Raw genomic sequence first — 25,440 nt, 5'->3', positions numbered from 1 at the left:
TTCCTCACCGCGACAAATTCAAAAATAACCTTTAAAGAATCATTTCTGAGTGGTTGAAACACCAGAGGCAAGGCAGGACGTGTGTGACGCTTCGAATTAGACTCTGCAATGTGTAAAATGTTGGTGCTTTATTCACAGTATCAGAGGAGGTGTGTTAATCGTGTCTTTGTTGAATTGGATTTTATCTGTTGATATTGATGATTAGCAATTACATACAGAACATAATCAATACTGCAATAATAACATCCATACAAATCCAATATCCATACATTATAATGCCTTTAGTGAAGGAATGACTTTACAACAATTAACACAATTAAAACCATACGTTCACACACAGACACAGAGAGAGACAAGAATATGTCCTTCCTATAACAAAGCTAAAATATAAATTTATATATAAAAACAGTGTTTTAAAATCACCACATCACTATACACAACATATCGTATATAGTGGAAGTGTACTGTATTCCAGCAGTGGGTAATTTTGTGCATATATATGATCGTATGATGTTGGTTCGTGTCACACGATGTAGCCGTATTTGTTGTCGAATTTCGGCAGCGTGTATCCCGTGCTGGTGGAAGCCGCTTGATGGTGGTCGGTTTGGCTCATTTGGCTGTAGGCCTGTCTGGAGTGACGACTGGAAACACGGCTCGTCGGTCGGCTCTCGGGCGCTGGAACGTCCTCCCTGATAATCAGACGTAATGAGGACGACTGGTCAAGCTCTGTTGATTCATTTTCTATAATAGTGCAGGTGCAAATCACAGGTTTCTATAAGATATAATACGTTTCTATAGTAACAGCTCATTCACGCTCCACGTGAACCGGGGTTTCTGTTAGGAGATGTTTAGTGAAAATGTATGGAAGGAGTCTCCAGTGTCAGAGTGTCAGTGTCAGACCACATGCACTATAGGATCGGTCTGAGGAATCATTCGAGCCAACTATTTGGATTTGTCGCTTAACTAATTTGCATAGAATTCAGAAAAGCATTTTTCTACCTGATCTCGTTGGAGAACTCCTTCTCGTAGCGCCGACGCTGTTGTCTGCATCGGAAGAAGAGGAGCAGCAGGATGATGAGGATGATGGCAATGAGCAGCAGACATCCACACACGACACCTGCAATCACACCGGCTCTGTTATGAGCTACACACACACACACACACACACACACACACACACACCAGTCACAGCATTATAATGACGGCAACCCATTCAAATAGAGATCCAACAGTAATAAACTGATGAACAGAACATCTTCAAGAGTGAGTATGTGTGTATATAGATTTGTTTTAACATAAACATATTTTTGCAAAATTAACATATACAAATGATTTATATGTATATAAACTTAGCCACAAAAATTTCATGCTAAGCTAGCTAGCTAGCTAACTTATAACTTAGCGAAAGTTAGTGATGAACACTTGGCGGTTCTTATGATAACGTTGTATTTTGACATTTGTACATTTGGCTCACTGAGAAAACTGAAAACCTAAATATGAGCTCATTTACTAGCAGTTAGCTAATGTTAGCTAATGCTAACTAACGTTAGCGATGTTTGGGATGATTGAAGGACGTTCTAATTTGTATATGCGTGCCTTTCGATAAATCCTGGCATTTTTAATGAGCGGAACAGTGTAGAGATTTCTTGAGGGACTTCAGTGGTACGTTCATGGCTCAGGTGTGTTGATGTAGCGTGTACACTTACGCTTGACAGCCCGCAGGTTGATTCGACAGCGCTCTTTCCCCACAGCGTTAGACACCTCACATGCGTAGATACCCGCCAAGTCCACAGAGTGATTGGCGATAAGGAGTTCTCCAAGGAACGAATCTGATAAACGCATACACAGATGAGCAAATCCCAATAAAAACTTTGAGTGAACTTTAATTCACGTCAGGCTGCTTATGAACAATCTTATTCGTACGTTATTAACGTCTTAGAAAGTTTTGGACTTTTGCTATGACACAAAGTGGAAATTATAGCACAGGTTGCCAGATCTCGCACAGGGACCCACTGTCTGGTGTCCAGCAGAAGAAATGAGAAGGTTTCTTAACACACACTTTGTTTTTGTTGATGATTTGTATGACTTTTTTTTTTTTTTTTTCCAATACCGTCATTCATAATTTCAGAGCATGGGTGCACAAACTTTTACACATACCTGCATATGTAATAAAAGTAAAAAAAAAACAAACAACAACAACACATATCTTAAAGTCTTAGGTTCTTCCACAGCAGCAGTGCTCTAAAAAGAAGAAAAAAACAGGTGTTTTATCTCGCCTGCGAGACCGACGCCCTCAGGAGGTTCATTTGGATTCGCCTCAAAAGTAATCACTTAAAGGTAACTGATTACGGCTTTAATTAAACGTTATTTATTTAATTTATTACGACTTCTGGGCTGGACTTTCCTAATTAGAGACTTTGAACAAAAAAGTTTACGATAGGGTAATTATTAAAAAAAAAAAATCCATAATTTTTAAAAGCATGCTTTCTGGCAACACATTAATCCCTCGTTTTTCACAAAACTGACACTAATATATACTCTCAAGATTTTGAGGGTTTTAAAATCACAGCTCGTAGACTGGCACGATTCCAGTAAAGCCATTAAGCTTATAATTTTTTTTTTTTAAATCACACCACACACGACCTGCTGTGAGATCTGATATCACAATATGACATCACACTCACCCTGTGTAATTCCGGGAGGAATCGGACCCCCGCTCTCTCTCGTCCACACGTACTGGATGGGTGCGGAACCCCGATCTGACTTGCAGCGGAGGGACACGGACGTCCCCACGCCCTCGTCCCCTTCCACCCAGCACTTCGGTACTGACGGCCGCTCTGATGGGCAGAGAAGGTTACGTTCGTTCAGATCCCAGACCTTAGTCTGCTACACCTTGGTCATTAGATAGTACTCTGGGAAAAAAAAAAATACTCTGATACTGATAGCATGAGTAATGAATGGATGAGACAAAATGGCAGCGATTTTTTAAGCACTTATGATTGGGGTCATAAGTGAACATGAGGAACTTTCCGAGTATAAATATTGACGTAGGCTTTGGACTTAATGACCACGAGGTGTGTTGTGTGTGTGTGTGTCTTGGGATGTGTAGGCCGTGGCGGCCATGTCTGTGTTCCTGGGAAACTGAGTTTGCTGACTGTGATGTTCTGCCATGAACTCAAAGCTGTAAAAAAAACCTTTCACAGTGATGAATTAACAAGCGCGAGTCTTTTATATGGACTTCTGAATATAGCATTTTTTGTGTGTCTCGCCACTCAGAACATGAAATCCATTATTATCCATTATATCTTTTATTTTGAAGGTGCAATCAGCCCAGTCTTCTCATTTTACCCCCTAATTTTAAAGACAGGACAAAAACGTCTGCTTTGATGCCTGACGAACGAAAGGTAGCAAAACTTTCTCCGTTAGAGCCTGTGATTTTGATTTAAACTCAATTAACTCAATTATTCTACAGAACACGAGCTCCCGACGAGCGTTCCTGTGATGTTCCTGTGCCATCTGCGAGAGATTAATACAGGTTCCTTATGAAGCGGAGCACTGTCGGGATTTTAAAGCTCGTTGCCATGGCAGCAGTGAAATGAAGAAACTTAAGGAATAAAAACTCATCACTACTTTCTCAACGTATCTCTTCAGTCTGTGAACTTTAAAACCCAATAGAACGAACGTCACGATTTAGACTTCTGCTAATTTCCGATATAAACTACAGCACCTACAGCTGATGAAGATGTTTGTGTAATAATCAGGCGAACTGTCAGTGAAGAGACTGTAAGGACTGCAATGTGAAGACAACTTGAGCATAGGGTGTAATTTGAGATTGGACCTCCCAGTAAGCACTGTCGGATCAATGGTGAGGAATTGGATGCTGCATCGCACCACACAAGCACCACCTAGACATGACCCATAATCCGGGCAAAACTGATGAGTTTTGAGGAGGGGTCGAACACTTTAACACGGAACTGTATTTGTAGTTCCAACGAATGCTCCACTTTCTGAAGATAAGCTCTAGAGTTTCAAGGGAATGTCTGTACAACTCGTTCAGCAACTTTTTTTCGTTTGTTTAATAAAACAAAGTCTTGCTGGAATGCGAAAAAGGCCGTCGAACTCGTTTCTTTTAAAAAAAAAAAAGAAAAAAGAAAGAAAAAGAGCTGAGGATGTAACTGAAGGGAATACTGAACCTTGGGGTATGCCGTAATGAACAGAACAATTCAGCCAGAACTCACCATTTTTACACACTTTTCCCCACATGTAAAGTGGAAAAACTCTCAAATATCGCCAAAAAAAAAACTTCATACACTCACATGAGGTGGTTTTTCAGACAATTCGACGAAGCAATATTTCGAAAAAACGAAACGGAAACACATTTCTCGCATGACAGATGACAGAACTGGTTCCCTCTGGCATGATATGGCAGGTGCCACGAGCGGCCTTATTTTGTTGCCGATCTGTCTGGCGACGAATCTAGGAGATTCGTCGCCAGGTTTAATTGTTATGACTATGTCGAGAGGAGAAAACCCAGATTTTATCGCATAACATCGTTGAATGAGAACGCAGACCAATCCCGTTTATGTTTTGTCGACATTCTTAAAATGTCGACAAATTCTTAAATTCTTAAAAAATTCTTAAAACTCACAACTGGCGTTCCACAGGGGTCAGTTCTGGGTCCACTCCTCTTTTCTATCTACCCTACATCTCTAGGGCAGGTGATTGAGTCTCATGGCTTCTCATATCATTGCTATGCTGATGACACCCAGCTCCATTTGTCCTTCCAGCCTGACGATCCATCCGTCTCTGCACGCATCTCTGCTTGCCTTTCGGACATCTCGGTCTGGAGGAAGGAAAACTATCTTAAGCTTAACCTGGCAAAGTCTGAGCTTCTCGTGATCCCGGCTTGTCCCTCAATCAACCACAACCTCACTGTACAGCTCGGCTCACTCACACTCATGCCAACCAGGACGGCCAGGAACCTTGGGGTGATTCTTGATGACGGCTTGACCTTTACAGACCATATCTCAGCGACTGCAAGGTCCTGTAGGTTCATCCTTTACAACATCAAGACAATCCGGCCCTACATCACCAAACAGGCTACAGAGATACTAGTCCAGGCTCTTGTTATCTCTAAACTGGACTACTGCAACTCACTGCTTTCAGGCCTCCCAGCCAGTTCCATCAAACCCCTTGAGATGATTCAGAATGCTGCAGCGCGCCTCGTCTTCAACCAGTCCAAGAGAACCCACGTCACACCCCTCTTCATCTCCCTCCACTGGCTTCCTGTAGCTGCCCGCATCAAGTTCAAGGCCTTGATGCTCACCTACAAGACCTTGTCAGGAACAGCACCCTCCTACCTCAACTCTCTCCTGAAGGCCTACGTTCCCTCTCGCAATCTGCGATCGATTAGCGACCGACGTTTAGCAGTTCCAACTCAGCGTGGCGCAAGGTCCCTTTCCAGAACCTTCACACTAACTGTTCCTCAGTGGTGGAATGCACTTCCAATCTCAATCCGGACCGCAGAATCTCTCACCATCTTCAAAAAACAGCTAAAGACCCACCACTTCCATGAACACCTGACCAACTCATAATAAAAAAAAATAATAATAATAAAAAAAAGCCCTTACACCTCTACTCTGCACTTTGCTTCTTCTGGAATTCAATTAATAGATCTTGTACGGTAGCACTTCTTGTATTGTTCTCTGCTTGATATATCGCTTTGCTTGTATCTTTCTCATTTGTAAGTCGCTTTGGATAAAAGCGTCTGCTAAGTGAATAAATGTAAATGTAAATGTAAAATATATCGCTTTTATTTTGCGCAAAACTGCAACGGAAACCTGGCTAACGTTTACATTTGTTAATTAATTGTTGAACATTTTTAAAAAATGCATTTTGTAACTTCAGCACTATTATATACTGCATGCACATCACATTATTGCTGGAAAATTGTTCGCGAACCTGGTACATGTCGTGCATTGTGGAAATACTGTCGAGAATCGGGATACAACATTTTTGTCATATCGCCCACCGGTGACAAAAACGACAGGCTGTTATTTATAAAAATGGACAAAAAGAAAAAGACAGATTTAGCACCGATCCAGCTGCAGATGCTAGACATGTTGAAGATGAACTGAAAGTTTGATGTATTTCAGATGATAATAAACTGTAGGTTAAATTTGCACACAGCTGGACTTTTTGAGCCATTTAATTAACGTCTAAATGGTGAATTACCTCAATTTGATTGTTGGCTGAATTCACTGGTGTATGAAAAAGGCACTACGTTACCCAGGATCTGCAGAGTGATTTTGCGCATGTCCAATCCCGGAGCTTTCTTCACTTTACACTGGTACGTTCCCGTGTGCACGGCTGTGAGCTCAGCGATCGAGAGCGAGGCGTCGCCCTGAGAGGGGTCGCTCACCGCAAAGTCCACTCCCTTCATTAACTCTGGGTCGCCATGGAAATATTTACTTCTACCTGAGTACGATAGGAGCTAACAGACAAAATGCAGGAACATCAGATGATCAAAACATCAACGCTGAAAACAGAAATGTGTATCAAATGTGTGGTAAAACAAAAATCATGGTATGACAAAGAAAAAAACAAAAGTGTAAAAAAACTACTGGCAACTTGGGTTTGAATTTACAGTGAACAACTGTAAAACATAGTTACAGTAAAATACTGTCATACCTTACATAGTGAAAAATACCAACGTGGCAGTCAGGTGGTCATAGGACTTGAACGCATGACCTTCTGATCTATAACCCAAAACTTTAACCACTAAACCACCGCAGCTAACTTACACTGGTTTAGTAGACTTAATTCAGAAGTGGTAGAAATGGTTGTTCTTATGGTTCACATGATCGTTTCTTTAGTAACAGCTCATTCACGGGGACTTGTATGATAAATTCTCCACATACACAGAATTTAAAAAAAATCTTTAACGTAATAAAACTTTCAATAAGGAGAAAAAATGTTCATTGAATGTTTCTGGAAGGAGTCTCCAGTGTCAGAACTTTGTACCAGTCGGAGTTTACGCCTTGTGGTTTCTCGGTACCATGACCAGCAGCATTTTTAAAAATCTGCTATAACGCTACAGGCACTCACGGCATTGAACGTAGCCATAAACGGATAAGACGTACAACCTGGCGTTCTCTAATAAATGGAATATTATCACTGTTGCCAAAAGGGATGAAACATTTCCTCAGTTCAGGATGAAGTCGTTGATTAAGTTCCTGTAAGAGCATGACATGGAGTGTTTTATATGGTGTTATATTGATATTTATTGATACGTATCAGCTTCAACTAAAAGCGAAACCGTGAAAATCGTGCAAAACAAACTTCTTGAGAGGATGACTTTTCACCCTCGCCATTAAAACTATGATGGAGATAAAGTTGCTCTGATTTTTGTTGATATAATAAACCACCTGGGATTTAAGCTCTGCCACTCTGGAGCTAAATACTCTTAATCTGCAACATATTTGAATGCAAATCATTCCCACAATGCCACTTCCTGATCCTGCCCTTACTCAGTATTGACTTTACTCACCACTTTGTCTTTCTGCGTGGTGTCTGGACTGACCAGCGTCCACTCGATGTCCAGTTCGCCGACGTCCTCAGGCCCGGGTGTGTACGTACACCCCAGTGTTGTCTGCTCTCCTTGTGCCAGCTGTAAAGTCTGAGGCCCGTTGGAGGTGATCTTCATCGCCAGGGTTACGTCTGCTCATCATGGGGCGGAAAAAATCCCAAAAACATGGGTTAAAACCTAAACTACGACAGGAATATCATTATACATTTATTCAGTAAGCATCGTACAGGTAGCATCATGTACAGGTACGTATTTATTGAAGAGTCGCATTTCTTATTGTTTCCAAAGTCCAGAAATAAACTCATTGAGAGCGTCACTGGCGAAAGCTCGTATTATTAATTACTGCACCACCAACACTGCTAAACGCTACCAAACGGTAGACGCTAAAAAAGTTTCAGGTACATTTTCTTATTAATTACTGTACACATTGACATCTTTATTCCTAGAACAGAATGTTCGTTCTAGTTCATGTTTGTTTGCTTCACACGACAGAATTTCTTTCCAGGGAGGGTGAGGGCTAACACGGGCTTCTTTCTTCCTTCGAGACATGTCAGGCTAGCTAACTGCAACTTTTCAAACTGCTGCTCCTGCTGTGTCCCAGGGCGGTGTAACGTACGCTGAGGAAAGCGCTATCTATCCTCTTCCGCATACATGAGCTCACAGACACCTACGATTGGCTGCTGTGATTGACTGAGAAGAAAGGCCCCTCCCACTCAATGGAAAGGCCCCTCCCACCCAGTGAACATTTCCAATTGATCTATCTTTTACAGTTACTACTGTATGTATAATAGATCATTTATTAATGGTAATGGTAAGATCTCTGTTGTATTGTTTATTTTTAATATGAAACCAGCTCACTTTGACAAATTGTGAAAAAATAAAGCATTTGTAATGTGTCTTCTATACTGAGGTTCGGTTTCAAAATCAGATGAAAAAAAACAATGTTATATTGTTAAAAACTGTGCGTTTTTGGAGGCTGAATTCAACAGGTAACTTAGGCTGTGTTGTAAACTAATAAAATATTTAAAATATGAATATTTTATAAATGCAGAGCAATTTAAGGAAGAACGGAAGTGCACCGTGACGGAGATTAAAAATTAGGAACTGACGTCCTCGTTGGGCTCTGCGATAGCATGTTATCCGCGCCACATCTCCGCAGCATGGGGCTCAGTAAAATTTAGATCCTGGTTACACATCTAAAAATCCTGGAAAAGTATAACATGGCTATATTTAGCTGTCAGAAGCGGATCCAAGATGTTTGAAGCTTTAAATCATTTCTATTTAAGACTTTCCCTTTTTTTTTTCTGCACTGATCCAGTCCCTTTAATGCGAGGTTTCCCTTTTCACAATCCTTTTCATGACCTTCTAAGCACCCCCCCCCCTCCCAAAAAAAAAACAAAAAAAAAACCCTGGTAAACATCTTGAGTTCAAATGTTGATTTGTGCTACACTGAGAAAAGATCTCGGCCAGTGCCGAAAACAAGAGCTCGAATTTCATATAATCGGCTCGATACAAACTGAGCCGAAAGGGAAAAACAGAGGACGCACCTGCACGGAAGAATAGGCTTCCTGCACACAGCAGGATGAAAAAAGAGGACGGACGTAGTCCCGTGGTTGGAACGCGGGTCATCTCGAGACTTCTGTGTAGACAGAAGAGATACAACAAACAGACAAACAAACAAAAACATACAATGTGGATTTGGTCAAGGAGTTTCAGTGATGCATAGATTTGACCAGATTAGATCAGACTCAGGTTTCGCTCTATCACATTCTGGATTCTGATTGGTATATATATATATATATATATTCTGTACTCTCCCCTCTGTATTCCTTGTTCCACAGCTTGCTTTACATATATATTTACATACATGCTCACGCTGTATAGAGATGTACATATGCACAACACAACCTCACACCTACAGTACATGTCACATAATCACATGTAAAACCTGTTTCGTTTGGTTTTGGTTCATTGTATTGTTTGTCCCGTATTTATGTACTTGTATTCCCATATTTTGTTCTACTAAAAAAATAAAAAAATAAATAAAATATTCCTTTTTTTTTTTTCTTTTTTTTTAAAGTAACTTACCCAACACTGGTTGTTTAATTAGGCTTCATCATTTTATTTGAACATAAACGATAGGAAACATTTTGCAGTCTGTATTTACACGTTTTAGTTTAAAGTACGACTTTACATTCACGTCATTCGCACACTGTAGCTGATAACTTTCTGGCACAATTCCAGCATCAGACTTTTGGGAGGCGGAGCCTAGAGGTGCCGAGCGATACCAAACTGCGATAAGATAAAAAAACAAAACAAAAACAAAACAAACAAACAAAACTTTTATTCCAAAAGTGTAATTGGTTACAAATTGAGTCCGTGGTTACAGATCATAGTAATTACAACTACAGCGAGTATGGGTGACATCAACGGCAATTTGCCAGCGAGTACCAGAGATCACACAATGCTACTTTATCTTTTCCGAAACCTTGCGTATCAGCCGATACCGATACCGTCTGATACCGTTTTTTGTAAACTACTACACCTTAAAATGATACTAAAGCAATATATACTTTGGTCATAAATTGGTCATTTTTTTTATACTGAATATTTTTTTTAATAACGTATAAATACAGGCCTAATAAAAAGGAATTTCAATGACAACAACAATCCAATCAATTCTCTCTATATGTAAACATTTCTAATTTTCCGAACACAATTCCAGTCATTTCCATACATTAAACGATTGGATCATTCCTTTTTCCCCTCTGACGTCCGATCCAACGTTTATTTGGTATCGGCCCAATATCACGTATCGGATCGGGGCACACCTCCATGGATGCACGTCTTTATTTATTTAAAAACAACGCGTCGTACTTTTTATCCATGAAACAAGTCAGCTCCTGTTTTTATTCACGTTACAGCAGCTGTAAACAGTCGTTCCCTCACCAGCCTCTCTTTATTCTCTCTCTTCAAGTTAATAAATTAATAATAAAATTAAAAAAACCTCACAGCGTATGATGTTACTGAGAAACTGCAAAGAAGTGTAAACTCCTGACTGTTACGAAGCCCTGACACTGGAGACTCCTTCCATAAATGTCAGATAAACACGTTTTCCTTCACCATATCAATGATTTTTAGATTCTATTTACATGGATTATCCGCCGTACTAGTCCCTGTGAACGAGCTGTTACTATAGAAACAATAATGTATTCGAACAAGTGCACTACAGTAATATCCTCCTGGGATTTGTACTGTAGGTGCATTACTGTGTGTGTGTGTGTGTGTGTGTGTGTGTGTGTGTGTGTGTGTGTGTGTGTGCGCGCGCGACGTCTACGAAAAGCCGTGAACACAGAGACAGTGCTCACCTACATGCAAATCCATCAGCCCGAGTACACTCTGTGATATAAATATGCAAATACAACGGTGTGAACTGACACCCTGGCGAAACAAACGACCTGTTTTTCATCTCCCCAGGAGCTCCACTTGAAGTGTCGAGGAGTAAAAATGTCGACGCCCGGGCCGTGCTGCGTTCCCGCGTCGTGACACAATCAAATGAAACGATCGAGTGGCATTTTTTAACGCGTTTCTCTTCTCCGAGCTCGGATAATAGCCGTCTCGAGCCCGCGTGTAACCCGAGATCACACGGCTACGAGGGAATACGGGAGAGAGACAAAAAAAAAAATCATCATTCCCACGCAGGTTTCCACGTCTAGATCAGGTGCTCATGAATGATTTATAAAGACAGACGGCTTACGGAAGGCGCGCGACAGAATGTTTTACCTGCGAGCAGATGCTGACGATGTAATCATCTCTACTACTGTAGATGTTTAAAATGTGTTAAAGCAGACGCGTTGTGATAAATAACGAGAGGCTCGTACCTGTGAAGATCTTGCTCTGATGGTACGGTCCTCACCCCCACACTCACACTCACACACACACACACACAAACACACACACTCGTGGCTCGACGTTCAGGCTCTGCTTTACAAATGCGACTGATGCCATGGTGATAAGGTCTGCCGGGAAAGCGGCTCAGGTGACTGCGAGACCGTGTTATACTCCACCCTGCTCTACAAAGAGGACTGGCCAACATGCTACGGCTAATCAAAAGCAAAAGGATCTAGGTTATTGACATGAACAATAGAATGTAGATACAATAGCAGGTTATTCATGGTGCTGAATTGACTTTACATGTACATTGTGTGTATATATATATATATATCTCTCCTATAATAAACTGATGTTATAGTGTATACTATGTGTATGAGTATGCAAATATAAGAAATGCGTGCTTCATTGGCATAAAAGTTTGTGGGGTGACAGAGATAGCTGTCTGCGTCCAGCATGCCAGATTTAAGTGCTCTGTATACACACACACACACACACACACACACACACACACACACACACACACACACAAACAAAGTGGAGCACTCGGCGTCATGCTGTTACAGGAAAATAATCAACGACATCGCGGTGTGATGAAGCCGAGTCACAGTCACCACCCCGAAGATGATTATTTTCCCATAACCCCATGTCTCAAAGTGTTGTATTCTTCTTACACCACAAGCAAACATTCCAGCTATTCACCTGTTTATTAAAGAACAACACATCATACATTTTTTCGGTTTGTAGATACAAAAAAAACAAAAAAAAACACGTTGTGACTTCAGCCATAACATTAAAACCACTGAGAGGTGACCTGAATAATGTCGATTATGACGTTGCAGAGACATCTGTCGGGGGTGGGATTTATATATATATATATATATATATATATATATATATATATATATATATATATATATATAAGGCAGCAAGTGAACAGTCAGTTCTCGAAGTTGATGTGTTGAGAGTAGGAAAAATGGGCAAGCGTGAGGATCTGAGCGACTTTGACAAGGGCCGAATTGTGATGGCTGGACGACTGAGTCGGAGGATCTCCAAAACGGCAGGTCTTGTGGATGCAGTGGTGAGTTAACTACCAAACAGGTGACAGGGTCCGACTTTTTGCTGACCAAGTACGCCCCTTCTTAGTAACGATATTCCCTAATTTCAGTGGCCTCTTTCAGCAGGATAACGCTTCCTGACGCACTGCAAACACTGTTCGGGAACGGTTTGAAGAACATGACAGGAGTTCAAGGTGTTGACTCGGCCTCTGAATTCCCCAGATCTGTTGGACGTTCTGGACAAACGAGTCCGATCCTCGAAGGCCCCACCTCGCATCTTACAGGACTTAAAGGATCTGCTGCTAACGTCTCGGTGCCAGATCCCACAGCACACCTTCAGAGGTCTCGTGGAGTCCGTGCCTCGACGGGTCCGAGCTGTTTTCGTAGCACAAGGGGAGGAGGACCTACACGATATTACGCAGGTGGTTTTAATGTTCTGGCTGATCGGATGTTATAGCAGCTATAGTCCCATCGTCTCCCTCTCTATTTTCTGTCGTGTGAAATTACCAAGACAAAACATCTAACGCTGGGCGATATGACAACATAATTACATTTGATATTGCGATGAATCGTGTGTTGTCGTCCACACAGACTACTGAACGAGTTTATTCGTTTTTTTATTAGCTGTATTTAACTACAAATTAAATCAACTTCAGGTTCCCCCAAAATATCCACGTGATGAGTTTATTCAATGTTTTTCTTCTATGAATAACGATTAACGATGTTTTGTCTCTTAGACAAAAATGACACAAGGCCATTTGTAATGCAAAAAAAAATAATAATAATAATAAATGATAAAAATACAGCGGTTTTGAAAATATCCACATCATAATGAATGTTTAATGAATATTCATTAAAATGTAAACAAAGCGTTCCACTATTCCATTTCACACCCATTTACTGATTCATTTTTCATTTACTGTTCATTATCGTGCTTCGTTAATTAAGCAGACTGATAGAAATGCCTGTCTAGTTAACGAAGCATGATATTTACACACACACACACACACACACACACACACACACACACACAAAAATCCAGGAATAACATGTATGTGTCACATACCAGTCTTACAACACTCAGCTAGACAAAATGCCTAACTAACTTTTGACTTAAATGCTGTTGAGTCTCTTTCTAGGTGTACTCCTGATGACATTTTAATAGTGTATTGTCATGTAAAGAGACGTGACAGACATAGAAAGAGGTGAAGACGATACGCGGGAATCGAGAAACTAGGCGAGGTCAAACCAGGACAGCAAACACAGAACAGCAGACTGGGTACGGTCAGGTGCGGTCAGGTACGGTCAGGTACGGTCAGCTGAGAATACTCAGGAAACACGAGGGATACCAGCAACAACAATACAGAGCATGGATCAAAGCAAAAACACACGTGGCTCGGCATGAGGGGGGTGGGGGTGGGGGGTACATATTTTGTTGTAGCATAGTATCGCAATCACAAATATATACAGTGGTGCTTAAATATGCTCACCAAACCCGACAGAGCAGAAATATACAGCCCCCCCCCCCCCCCCACACTAATATTGGCGCCCTTGATATATAAGAGCGAAGAAGACGGTCAAAAATTGTCTTTATTGTTTAACCTTTCGATCTTTTGTTAAAATAAATAAATAAATAAATAAAATCACAAATATACTCTGCTCTCATGGAGATCAAACAATCGCAAACACAACACAGGTTTATAAAGAAAAAACTAAAAACTTTGTTAAATATAGGTGTGCAAAATTATTGGCACCCCCTATGAATTCATATGAGAAAAATATATTTGAAGTATTATATTCCCATATATATATATATATATATATATATATATATATATATATATATATATATATATATATTTTAGTACACCTGCGTGACTAGGAACAGGAAATTGTTCAACCATGACTTCCTGTTTCACAGGGGTATAAATATGAGGTAACACATAGGCCAAATTCCCTTCGTCATTCATAACAGTGGGTAAGAGCGAGGAATATAGCTGTGATGTGCGGCAAAAGGTTGTTGAGCTTCACACAATGGGGCGTGTCTATAAGAAAATAGCACAAGCATTGAAAACGCCCATTTCCACCATCAGGGCAATAATTAAGAAGTTCCAGTCAACCCTAGGCTTCTTCTCTCTTCTTCTTCATATTAGTAGAGGGCACTGTATGATTTTGCTCAGTGTATGGGTGACATTACAATGGCTATGAAGTTTTCTTAGACGTTTTACAACTTTTTACAACAGATTTTCTTTTTTTTAGTTCAACATTGTGTCAAGTTTACAGATTTGGACTAAATTGAATAAAAACTGGAAATAAAAAAAAAATAAAATCCAACTAAGCCATGAAAATTCCTAGGAATATTGCATGAGGAATTAATTCCTAAGTAATTGATTAAAAAAAAAAATTGCTCTTTGTAGATGATCCCTTAATGAGAGAAGTGCAGATTGAGATTCAAATACATTTTTAGAAGAATAATTTCTTTTTTTTAAGAGATATTGATATGAAATATAATCCAGCCATTAAAATGTCTTGGAATTTTGTGTGATGAATTATTTTCCTACATAGTAAGAAGTGCTCTTTGTAGATGATCCCTTAATGCAGCTGTAACCCGAGTGTCTGAAGCAACTTCTACTTTTCAGTGTGAACAAACAGCGGTAACGAACTTTAGTCCTCAGTGCGAAGGTGAAACTACACACCGCCATTCCTCTGGCTTTAGTGTTGCACTGTATAGTGTTGAGTTTGTGCAGAATGGGTGAGGATCAGCAGTGTAAGGTGTGTGAGGTGTGTGATGTGGTTGTGGTTGGAGGAGGATTGTCGGGTCTCTGCGCCGTGCGTCGGCTGAAGGAGAGAAACGAGAAGCTCCGAGTGCTGGTGCTGGAGGCCAAAGGTGTGTTTACTGACTAATCCTCCTGCATTTCAGCCCACTATCTAAAGAATATAATCAGAGCATGTACACAGGTTTATATCAACTTATTTACATTAACAACCAATTTACTTCTACTTCTACTGCTACTCCTACTACCACTATTACTCCTACTACTACTTCTACTGCTACTACTACTCCTATTACCACTATTACTCCTACTTCTACTTCTACTGCTACTACTACTCCTACTACCACTATTACTCCTACTTTTACTTCTACTGCTACTACTACTCCTACTACCACTATTACTCCTACTTCTACTTCTACTGCTACTACTACTCCTACTACCACTATTACTCCTACTTCTACTTCTACTGCTACTACTACTCCTACTACCACTATTACTCCTACTTTTACTTCTACTGCTACTACTACTCCTACTACCACTATTACTCCTACTTCTACTTCTACTGCTACTACTACTCCTACTACCACTATTACTCCTACTTCTACTTCTACTGCTACTACTACTCCTACTACCACTATTACTCCTACTTCTACTTCTACTGCTACTACTACTCCTACTACCACTATTACTCCTACTTCTACTTCTACTGCTACTACTACTCCTACTACCACTATTACTCCTACTTCTACTTCTACTGCTACTACTACTCCTACTACCACTATTACTCCTACTTCTACTTCTACTGCTACTACTACTCCTACTACCACTATTACTCCTACTACTACTTCTACTGCTACTACTACTCCTACTATGACTATTACTTCTATTACTACTTCTACTCCTCCTCCTCCTACTACTCCTCCTCCTCCTCCTCCTCCTCCTCCTACTACTACTCCTCCTCCTCCTCCTACTCCTCCTCCTCCTCCTCCTCCTACTACTACTACTATTACTACTCCTCCTCCTCCTACTACTACTACTCCTCCTCCTCCTCCTCCTCCTACTACTACTCCTCCTTCTCCTCGTACTACTACTACTCCTCCTCCTCCTCCTCCTCCTACTACTCCTCCTCCTCCTCCTCCTCCTACTACTACTACTCCTCCTCCTCCTCCTACTACTACTACTCCTCCTCCTCCTCCTCCTCCTACTACTACTATTCCTCCTCCTCCTCCTCCTCCTCCTACTACTACTATTCCTCCTCCTCCTCCTCGTACTACTACTACTACTCCTCCTCCTCCTCCTCCTACTACTACTCCTCCTCCTCCTCCTCCTCGTACTACTACTACTCCTCCTCCTCCTCCTCCTCCTCCTCGTACTACTACTACTACTCCTCCTCCTCCTCCTCGTACTACTACTACTACTCCTCCTCCTCCTCCTACTACTACTCCTCCTCCTCCTCGTACTACTACTACTCCTCCTCCTCCTCCTCCTCCTCCTCGTACTACTACTACTACTCCTCCTCCTCCTCCTCCTACTACTACTCCTCCTCCTCCTCCTCCTCCTCCTACTACTCCTCCTCCTCCTCCTACTACTACTACTACTACTCCTCCTCCTCCTCCTACTACTACTACTCCTCCTACTATTACTACTACTACGCCTACTACTACTATTTCTATTATTACTACTTCTACTACTACTACTCCTACTCCTCCTCCTCCTCCTCCTCCTCCTACTACTCCTACTACAACTATTTCTATTATTACTACTTCTACTCCTACTACTCCTTCTAGTCCTCCTCCTCCTCCTCCTACTACTACTACTACTATTACTACCTCTACTACTACTCCTACTACTACCATTTCTATTATTACTACTTCTACTACTACTACTCCTACTACTACTTCTACTACTTCTACTCCTCCTCCTCCTCCTACTACTACTATTACTACCTCTACTACTTCTACTACTACTACTACTACTTCTTCTTCTACTTCTACTACTACTATTACTATTACTACTTCTACTACTACTACTACTACTCCTACTTCTACTACTACTTCTATTACTTCTACTTCTTCTTCTTGTTCCTCTACCACTATTACTCCTACTTCTACTTCTACTGCTACTACTACTCCTACTACCACTATTACTCCTACTACTACTTCTACTGCTACTACTACTCCTACTATGACTATTACTTCTATTACTACTTCTACTCCTCCTCCTCCTACTACTCCTCCTCCTCCTCCTCCTCCTCCTCCTACTACTACTCCTCCTCCTCCTCCTACTCCTCCTCCTCCTCCTCCTCCTACTACTACTACTATTACTACTCCTCCTCCTCCTACTACTACTACTCCTCCTCCTCCTCCTCCTCCTACTACTACTCCTCCTTCTCCTCGTACTACTACTACTCCTCCTCCTCCTCCTCCTCCTACTACTCCTCCTCCTCCTCCTCCTCCTCCTCCTCCTCCTACTACTACTACTCCTCCTCCTCCTCCTACTACTACTACTCCTCCTCCTCCTCCTCCTCCTACTACTACTATTCCTCCTCCTCCTCCTCCTCCTCCTACTACTACTATTCCTCCTCCTCCTCCTCGTACTACTACTACTACTCCTCCTCCTCCTCCTCCTACTACTACTCCTCCTCCTCCTCCTCCTCGTACTACTACTACTCCTCCTCCTCCTCCTCCTCCTCCTCGTACTACTACTACTACTCCTCCTCCTCCTCGTACTACTACTACTACTCCTCCTCCTCCTCCTACTACTACTCCTCCTCCTCCTCGTACTACTACTACTCCTCCTCCTCCTCCTCCTCCTCCTCGTACTACTACTACTACTCCTCCTCCTCCTCCTCCTACTACTACTCCTCCTCCTCCTCCTCCTCCTCCTACTACTCCTCCTCCTCCTCCTACTACTACTACTACTACTCCTCCTCCTCCTCCTACTACTACTACTCCTCCTACTATTACTACTACTACGCCTACTACTACTATTTCTATTATTACTACTTCTACTACTACTACTCCTACTCCTCCTCCTCCTCCTCCTCCTCCTACTACTCCTACTACAACTATTTCTATTATTACTACTTCTACTCCTACTACTCCTTCTAGTCCTCCTCCTCCTCCTCCTACTACTACTACTACTATTACTACCTCTACTACTACTCCTACTACTACCATTTCTATTATTACTACTTCTACTACTACTACTCCTACTACTACTTCTACTACTTCTACTCCTCCTCCTCCTCCTACTACTACTATTACTACCTCTACTACTTCTACTACTACTACTACTACTTCTTCTTCTACTTCTACTACTACTATTACTATTACTACTTCTACTACTACTACTACTACTCCTACTTCTACTACTACTTCTATTACTTCTACTTCTTCTTCTTGTTCCTCTACTACTATTACTACTACTAGTACTTCTACTTCTACTTATACCTATACTACTTATACTACTACTACTTACTTATGTATATAAGCAATAAGTAATTACTAATTACAATACTAATTACTAATAATAATATTAGATGAGTTGTTGGATGTACCGTATATACGTGTATTAAATCACGCCATAGACGGCCATTTTGGTGATGAAGTGCCTGATAACGTGCTGATGTGTTGGGTCACATGCAGGTCGTGTAGGGGGTCGCACTCTGACTCTGAGTTTACCGGCTTCCAATGGCCTTGACTCCTGGGACATGGGGGGGCAGTGGGTGGGCAGGTGAGATTACCATCTCTCTCTCTCTCTCTCTCTCTCTCTCTCTCTCTCGCTTTATTGGTGTGTTTGTTTACATACAATATTGCCAAAGCATCAATATAGATAAGAAAGGAGAATACAAAGAACAATAATAATAATAGAATACGACAACAAGTAAATAAAAAATAAAATAAAGATGAAAAATGCAAGGCACCAGTGTAGGACAAAAATATAAAGGTTACCATAATTATGTACATTAATGCCATAAAATAAAATAAAATATAATAAGGAAATAAGGAAATAAGCAGTATGAGTGCACGATTGTCCAGTGAGATATGATCAGAGCAGTAGTTGGTTTCTGAGCATCTGCAGCACAGAGATGAATTTTGCTGCAGCAGGTGCGTGACTCCGCCCCCTGTAGCACCTGCATTTAGACTCCGCCCACTGTAGCACCTCCATTTGGTTTGTTTCTGATAGGTTGGAAAACTGTAGTAAGAGCTTAGGGAATTTTTCAAAGAATTTTTCTCGTGTCGTCTGTCTCACTCTATATTTCTCTCCTTGTAACTCTCTCTGTCTGTCTCTTTGTCTCACGCTCCCTGTCTGTCTCACTCTATATTTTACTCTCTGTCTCTGTCTGTCTGTATCTCCCTCTCTCTCTCTCTCTCTCTCTCTCTCTCTCTCACACACACACACACACACACACAGAGGCCTTTGTTGGATGCAGTGTACACTATATGGCACTTGTCCAGCCTGCTGTATCATTAGAAGGTCACTCAGAGCTGCACTTTACACAGATGAATGATAAAAGCTTTTATTTCCCCAATGTCACACCCACTCCCACTCATTCATTCGTCCACTCGTCCATGCACCCCCTCTTCAGAGAGAAACCTTGTTTTTTCTTTAAACTGTGCTCCACATAAACAATTTAAAAAAAAAAAAATATATAACAAATTGTACAACTCATAAATTCATGCTTTAATCAAATCTTTTTTTTTTCCCCCTCAGCTCACAGACTCATGTTATGGATCTCATCCAGGAGCTGGGGCTGGAGGTTTACCCGCAGTTCACCGAGGGGAAGAAAGTTCACCACATGGGCGGCGCTAACGCTAAGATCAGCACCTACACGTCCAGCATTCCCTCTTTCTCTCCGCTCGTACTGCTGGACTTCATGCACTTCCTGTGGCGGGTACAAACACACACACTTTCCACAGTTTCCCGACGTTTACTCCAAGTCTAGTCTAGTAATAAGGGCACGTTTAGCTAGAGGCTCCACCCACAAGGCACCGCCCACACGATACAACCTTATCAGATCACATCCCTGCTATGTAGTGAGAAGTTCACTGTCATGGCATCCTCTTGCTTGCTCTTCGAGAAGAATAATCACAGGCTGTGCTGTAAAATAATCTGACTCCTGGCAGCTGGCTGACCTCCCACACGCTAGCTAGCCCGCTAGCCTATTTTCATACTGCGTGGGAGAAATGAGACGCGATCACAGAGAGATTACAGAACGCAGAGGAATGAGAATGCACACAAACAGAAGGTGCAAACATGAGAGCAGGATCAGATTGCTTCTTTCATCCATATATATATATATATATATATATATATTAGACAGACAGTTACAGCTATGGAAAGCTTTCATCTCTCTCTCTCTGTCTCAATATACACCAGGATTAAGGGGTAAATAATTCAAGTGTCTAATTACAATGTATATGTACTCTACATGGCCTGGTCATCACACTCATGTGTATGTTGATCACTGCATTCCAGATTTAGTCCTCCTTTGCTGTTATAATACGCTCCACTCTTCTGGGAAGGCTTTCCACTAGATTTCGGGGCGTGGCTGTGGGGATGTGTGTTCATTCAGCTACAAGAGCGTTAGTGATGTTGAGGTCTGACACTGATGTTGATGTGAGGAGACTCCAGTTCCAGATCATCCCAAAAAGGTGTTCAGTGGGGTTGAGGTCAGGGCTCTGTGCAGGACATCCGAGTTCTTCTACCTTCTTCCAACCTTCACACGCCACGTCTTCATGGGGCTGGCTTTGAAAGAAACAAGAAAGAAATCGAAAGAAAGAAGGGGACAAGGAAGAAAGAAACAACCAGGCGGATAATCAATGAAGCATACAGAATAAAGTGAAAGAAAGAAAGAAAGAAGGAAAGAAAGAAAAAGAGGAAAAGCAAATGAGAAACAAGAACGAAGTTGAAGTAAAGATTTAAACTGGTCCATTTTGAGCCGAAATGGTTAAGTGCTTTAAACGTATATGAAGATGTGTGTGTGTGTGTGTGTGTGTGTGTTTGTTAGATGGAGAGTCTGTGTAAGACTGTGTGTGTGGAGAATCCCATGAAGACTCCGGACGCTCTGCAGCTGGACAGCATGACACTGCAGACCTACATGGACAAGCACATCTGGACCACACGTGAGATCAGAGATCATTATTTATTCGCAGAGTCAGTGGGCGGGATCCTGAGAGATCAGTGGAAGGAAATGACTCTGGAAATTGTACATGACCTTCATATTTTAGTGTCATTATTACTCTTGAGTAGCAAGAACATCTTAATCAGATGCAGTGATGTGCAGTCCCCTCCAAAACTATCGGGACGGCAAGGCAAGGCCGGTTCATTTGTTTTTGCTGCGGACTGAAGACATTTGGGTTCGAGACCGAAAGATGAACGTGAGAAGAAAGTCTAGAATTTCAACTTTTATTTCCTGGTATTTATAAGTAGACGTGTTAAACAACGGCCAATTTGTAGGTGAGCAAAAATATTGGAAAATGTCACCGGCAGGTGCTTCTTGCTGCCCAGGTGTGTCCTGATTGATTGTTTAAAGAATAAATAGCTCTGAACATCTGCTCTTGGTTTGAGCCTTCCGTTTCACCTGTGAAGACTGCATTTGTTGTTAAAAAGGATAAACCAACATGAAGACCAGAGAGCTGTATATGGGAGAACAGCGAGACATTTTGAAGTTGAGATAAGAGGGAAAATCCATCAGAGGCATTGCACGAACCTTGGGAATAGCCAATACAACCATTTGGAATTCTTGAAAAAGAAAGAAACCAGTGGTGTACTGAGGAACAGACACCGAACGGGTCGGCCAAGGAAAAGAACAGCAGTTCTTTCAGGGCAGGGGTGAAGGTCTCACAATCCACCATTCGAAGAAGACTTTGAGAGCAGAAATACAGAAGCTGTACCACTCATCAGCGGTAAGGATCGGAAAGCCAGACTGGAATTCTCAACGAAATACAGAGATGAGCCTCAAAAGTTCTGGAACGAAGATGAACCTCTACCGGAGTGATGGAAAGGCCAAAGTGTGGAGGAAGAAAGGATCTGCTCATGATCCAAAACGTACAAGCTCATCTGTGAAACATGGTGGAGGTAGCGTCATGGCTCGGGCTCGCACGGCTGCTTCTGGAACATTCTCACTAATCTTTATTGATGATGGAACTCATGATGGTATCAGCAGAATGAACTCAGAAGTTTACAGGAACTTTACAGAGAAGTGCATCCGAATGAATCAGGAGGAACTTCATCATGCAGTGATCCGAAACGCACTTCCACCTCAACACAGGACTCCATCGGGGGAAAAGTGGAAGGTTTTAGACTGGACAAGTCCATCACCAGACCTTCACCCAACTGATCAGCATCTCACCTCCTGAAGAGGAGACTGAAGAGAGAAATAAACCGCAACTGATCAGCATCTCACCTCCTGAAGAGGAGACTGAAGAGAGAAATAAACCACAACTGATCAGCATCTCACCTCCTGAAGAGGAGACTGAAGAGAGAAATAAACCACAACTGATCAGCATCTCACCTCCTGAAGAGGAGACTGAAGGGAGAAACAAACCACAACTGATCAGCATCTCACCTCCTGAAGAGGAGACTGAAGAGAGAAATAAACCACAACTGATCAGCATCTCACCTCCTGAAGAGGAGACTGAAGAGAGAAATAAACCGCAACTGATCAGCATCTCACCTCCTGAAGAGGAGACTGAAGAGAGAAATAAACCACAACTGATCAGCATCTCACCTCCTGAAGAGGAGACTGAAGAGAGAAATAAACCACAACTGATCAGCATCTCACCTCCTGAAGAGGAGACTGAAGGGAGAAACAAACCACAACTGATCAGCATCTCACCTCCTGAAGAGGAGACTGAAGAGAGAAATAAACCACAACTGATCAGCATCTCACCTCCTGAAGAGGAGACTGAAGAGAGAAACAAACCACAACTGATCAGCATCTCACCTCCTGAAGAGGAGACTGAAGAGAGAAATAAACCACAACTGATCAGCATCTCACCTCCTGAAGAGGAGACTGAAGAGAGAAATAAACCACAACTGATCAGCATCTCACCTCCTGAAGAGGAGACTGAAGGGAGAAATAAACCACAACTGATCAGCATCTCACCTCCTGAAGAGGAGACTGAAGAGAGAAATAAACCACAACTGATCAGCATCTCACCTCCTGAAGAGGAGACTGAAGGGAGAAACAAACAACAGCTGAAAGAAGCTGCAGTAAAATCCTGTAACAGCAACGCAGAAGAAGAAACCAACAGTTTGGTGTCAGTGAGTCGCAGGATTGATGCAGTTCTCACAAGCGAGGGATACGCAACGAAATATTAAGTGTTATTTACTTCAAGACCGATCTGTTCCTATACTTTTGCTCACCTAAAAATTGGGCGTTCTGATACAAAAGGGTCTCAAATCCATCTTTTGATCTCAAACACAAATGTCTTTGGTGTATAACAAAGTGTAAAACAAATGAATTGGCCTTGTTTTTGCAATAGTTTTGAAGGGAACTGTATATGTGTGTGTGTGTGTGTGTGTGTGTGTGTGTGTGTGTCCTGTAGAGTTAATGGAGGACTTGGAGCTGTGCACTCGCTCTGTGTTCGGAATGGAGCCTTCACAACTGTCCTTCCTGTACTTCCTGATGTTCAGCGCAGCAGCAGGCGGAGTCATGAAACTGCTGGAGACCACACCGGGGTCAGCGCAGGAGTTTAGGGTCAAGGTGAGAGCGAGAGAGAGAGAGAGAGAGAGAGAGAGAGAGATGAAGGAAAAGACAAATAAAGATAAGAAAATAAAAAAATGGAAAAGATGAAAAAATGTAGAAAGAAAGAATTATGCAAGGAGGAGAGAGAGAGAGAGAGAGAGAGAGAGAGAGAGAGAGAGAAAGAAGAGAATTAAAAAAAAGGACAGAGTGAAAGAAAGAAGAAAATCAGGACAAGTAGGAGAGAGAAAAAAAATTACAAGTAAAATAAAGAAAACATAGAAGGAGGAAAGAAAATGTAGAGAGAAAGAAAGAAAGAACATTCAGACATGTGTGTTTATGTATGTGTGTGTGTGTGTGTGTATGTGTGTTTATGTATGTGTGTGTGTGTGTGTGTGTGTGTTTATGTATGTGTGTGTGTGTGTGTGTATGTGTGTTTATGTATGTGTGTGTGTGTGTGTGTGTGTGTTTATGTATGTGTGTGTCTGTGTGTTTATGTATGTGTGTGTCTGTGTTTATGTATGTGTGTGTGAGTGTGTTTTGTGTGCAGCTGTTGTGTGTAATGTTGTATTTTGTCCACAGGGGGGCACTCAGCAGCTGTCAGAGCGAGTCGCAGAGCAGCTTGGGAAGGAGAACGTGCGCCTGGGATCAGCCGTGACGGCCATATGGCAGGTAACAGTTACATCAGAGAGGAGGTGACACACACACACACACACACACACACGTCTGCGCTGAGAACAAATTGCCCTGTGAGAGCTGCACTTCTCGCTGAGAGGAGGTTTGCTTCAGAATGAGATGTTTTTATAAAAAAAAAATGTTCCTTTCCTCATGTTCAGCTATCTGTCTCTCTGTCTATCTGTCTGTCTGTCTGTCTGTCTCTCTCGCTCTCTCTCACTCATTCCCTTGTTGTGAATCCGAAATGCTTTCGATCGTTAAACATTTGCATTGAGTAAATTGGAGGCAGTGTGTGTCATTTAATCCTTTTAGAGCTTCACATTAACGAAGAGGCCTTGAATGTGATGAAGCTCTCACTCTGGGCACAATCATATCCATTAGACTGTCTAATGCTCTGTGCTGGGTTACATCACCATCTCCCGGACACACACACACACACACACACATTCTAACACTCTCAACCTTTCTTCACGCTCTCTTTATTTCCTTCTCTTTTTTTAAAGTGCTTTTGTCCTCTTGCGTGATAAGGCAGGACGAGCGGCTGACTGGGAATCAATACCTTCTTTCACACATGCACTTTAAAGCGGGACGTTAACCTTTATTATAAACGTGTGTGCGTTCGAACCAGAGATGAAATTGCACAGAGATTGACCTTGACCCCGTACAAGTCCCCAGAAATGATCCGTTGAGCTTGGGTATGAACAGAAGCTGATACACATCACGCTCACTGGAGAGCAACAGACACAAACAGGCCACGCCTTC

General features: G+C 41.8%; 2 protein-coding genes across 3 annotated transcripts in view; one reads left to right on the top strand and one right to left on the bottom strand.

Annotated features, from left to right (window-relative positions):
- Positions 1-164: 164 nt before the first annotated feature.
- LOC128620770 (coxsackievirus and adenovirus receptor homolog) lies at positions 165-11,716 on the bottom strand. The gene is made up of 8 exons (XM_053646038.1): positions 11,470-11,716; positions 9,136-9,227; positions 7,550-7,719; positions 6,289-6,493; positions 2,685-2,837; positions 1,707-1,829; positions 1,000-1,144; positions 165-689 (listed from the first exon to the last, which is right to left on the bottom strand). The coding sequence occupies exons 1-8, from the start codon at positions 11,682-11,684 to the stop codon at positions 524-526; spliced, it is 1,269 nt and encodes a 422-aa protein (XP_053502013.1). The 5' UTR covers positions 11,685-11,716; the 3' UTR covers positions 165-523.
- Positions 11,717-15,125: 3,409 nt separating this feature from the next.
- The window catches only part of LOC128620469 (amine oxidase [flavin-containing] A-like), a 59,084-nt gene continuing 48,769 nt past the window's right edge, over positions 15,126-25,440 (top strand). The window contains exons 1-6 of one of the 2 annotated variants that reach the window (XM_053645499.1): positions 15,126-15,424; positions 18,959-19,046; positions 20,028-20,208; positions 21,325-21,439; positions 23,867-24,024; positions 24,586-24,675. In XM_053645499.1, the coding sequence (XP_053501474.1) occupies positions 15,286-15,424; positions 18,959-19,046; positions 20,028-20,208; positions 21,325-21,439; positions 23,867-24,024; positions 24,586-24,675 (771 nt within the window). In that variant the 5' untranslated portion in view covers positions 15,126-15,285. The remainder of the gene's footprint in view (positions 15,425-18,958; positions 19,047-20,027; positions 20,209-21,324; positions 21,440-23,866; positions 24,025-24,585; positions 24,676-25,440) is intronic. The other variant, XM_053645498.1, reaches the window with a different exon arrangement.

Source organism: Ictalurus furcatus, chromosome 16 (assembly GCF_023375685.1).
Source record: "Ictalurus furcatus strain D&B chromosome 16, Billie_1.0, whole genome shotgun sequence".
Lineage (NCBI taxonomy): Eukaryota > Metazoa > Chordata > Actinopteri > Siluriformes > Ictaluridae > Ictalurus > Ictalurus furcatus.
Note: the sequence above shows the minus strand (reverse complement) of the source record. Positions and strands in the feature narration are given on the sequence as shown.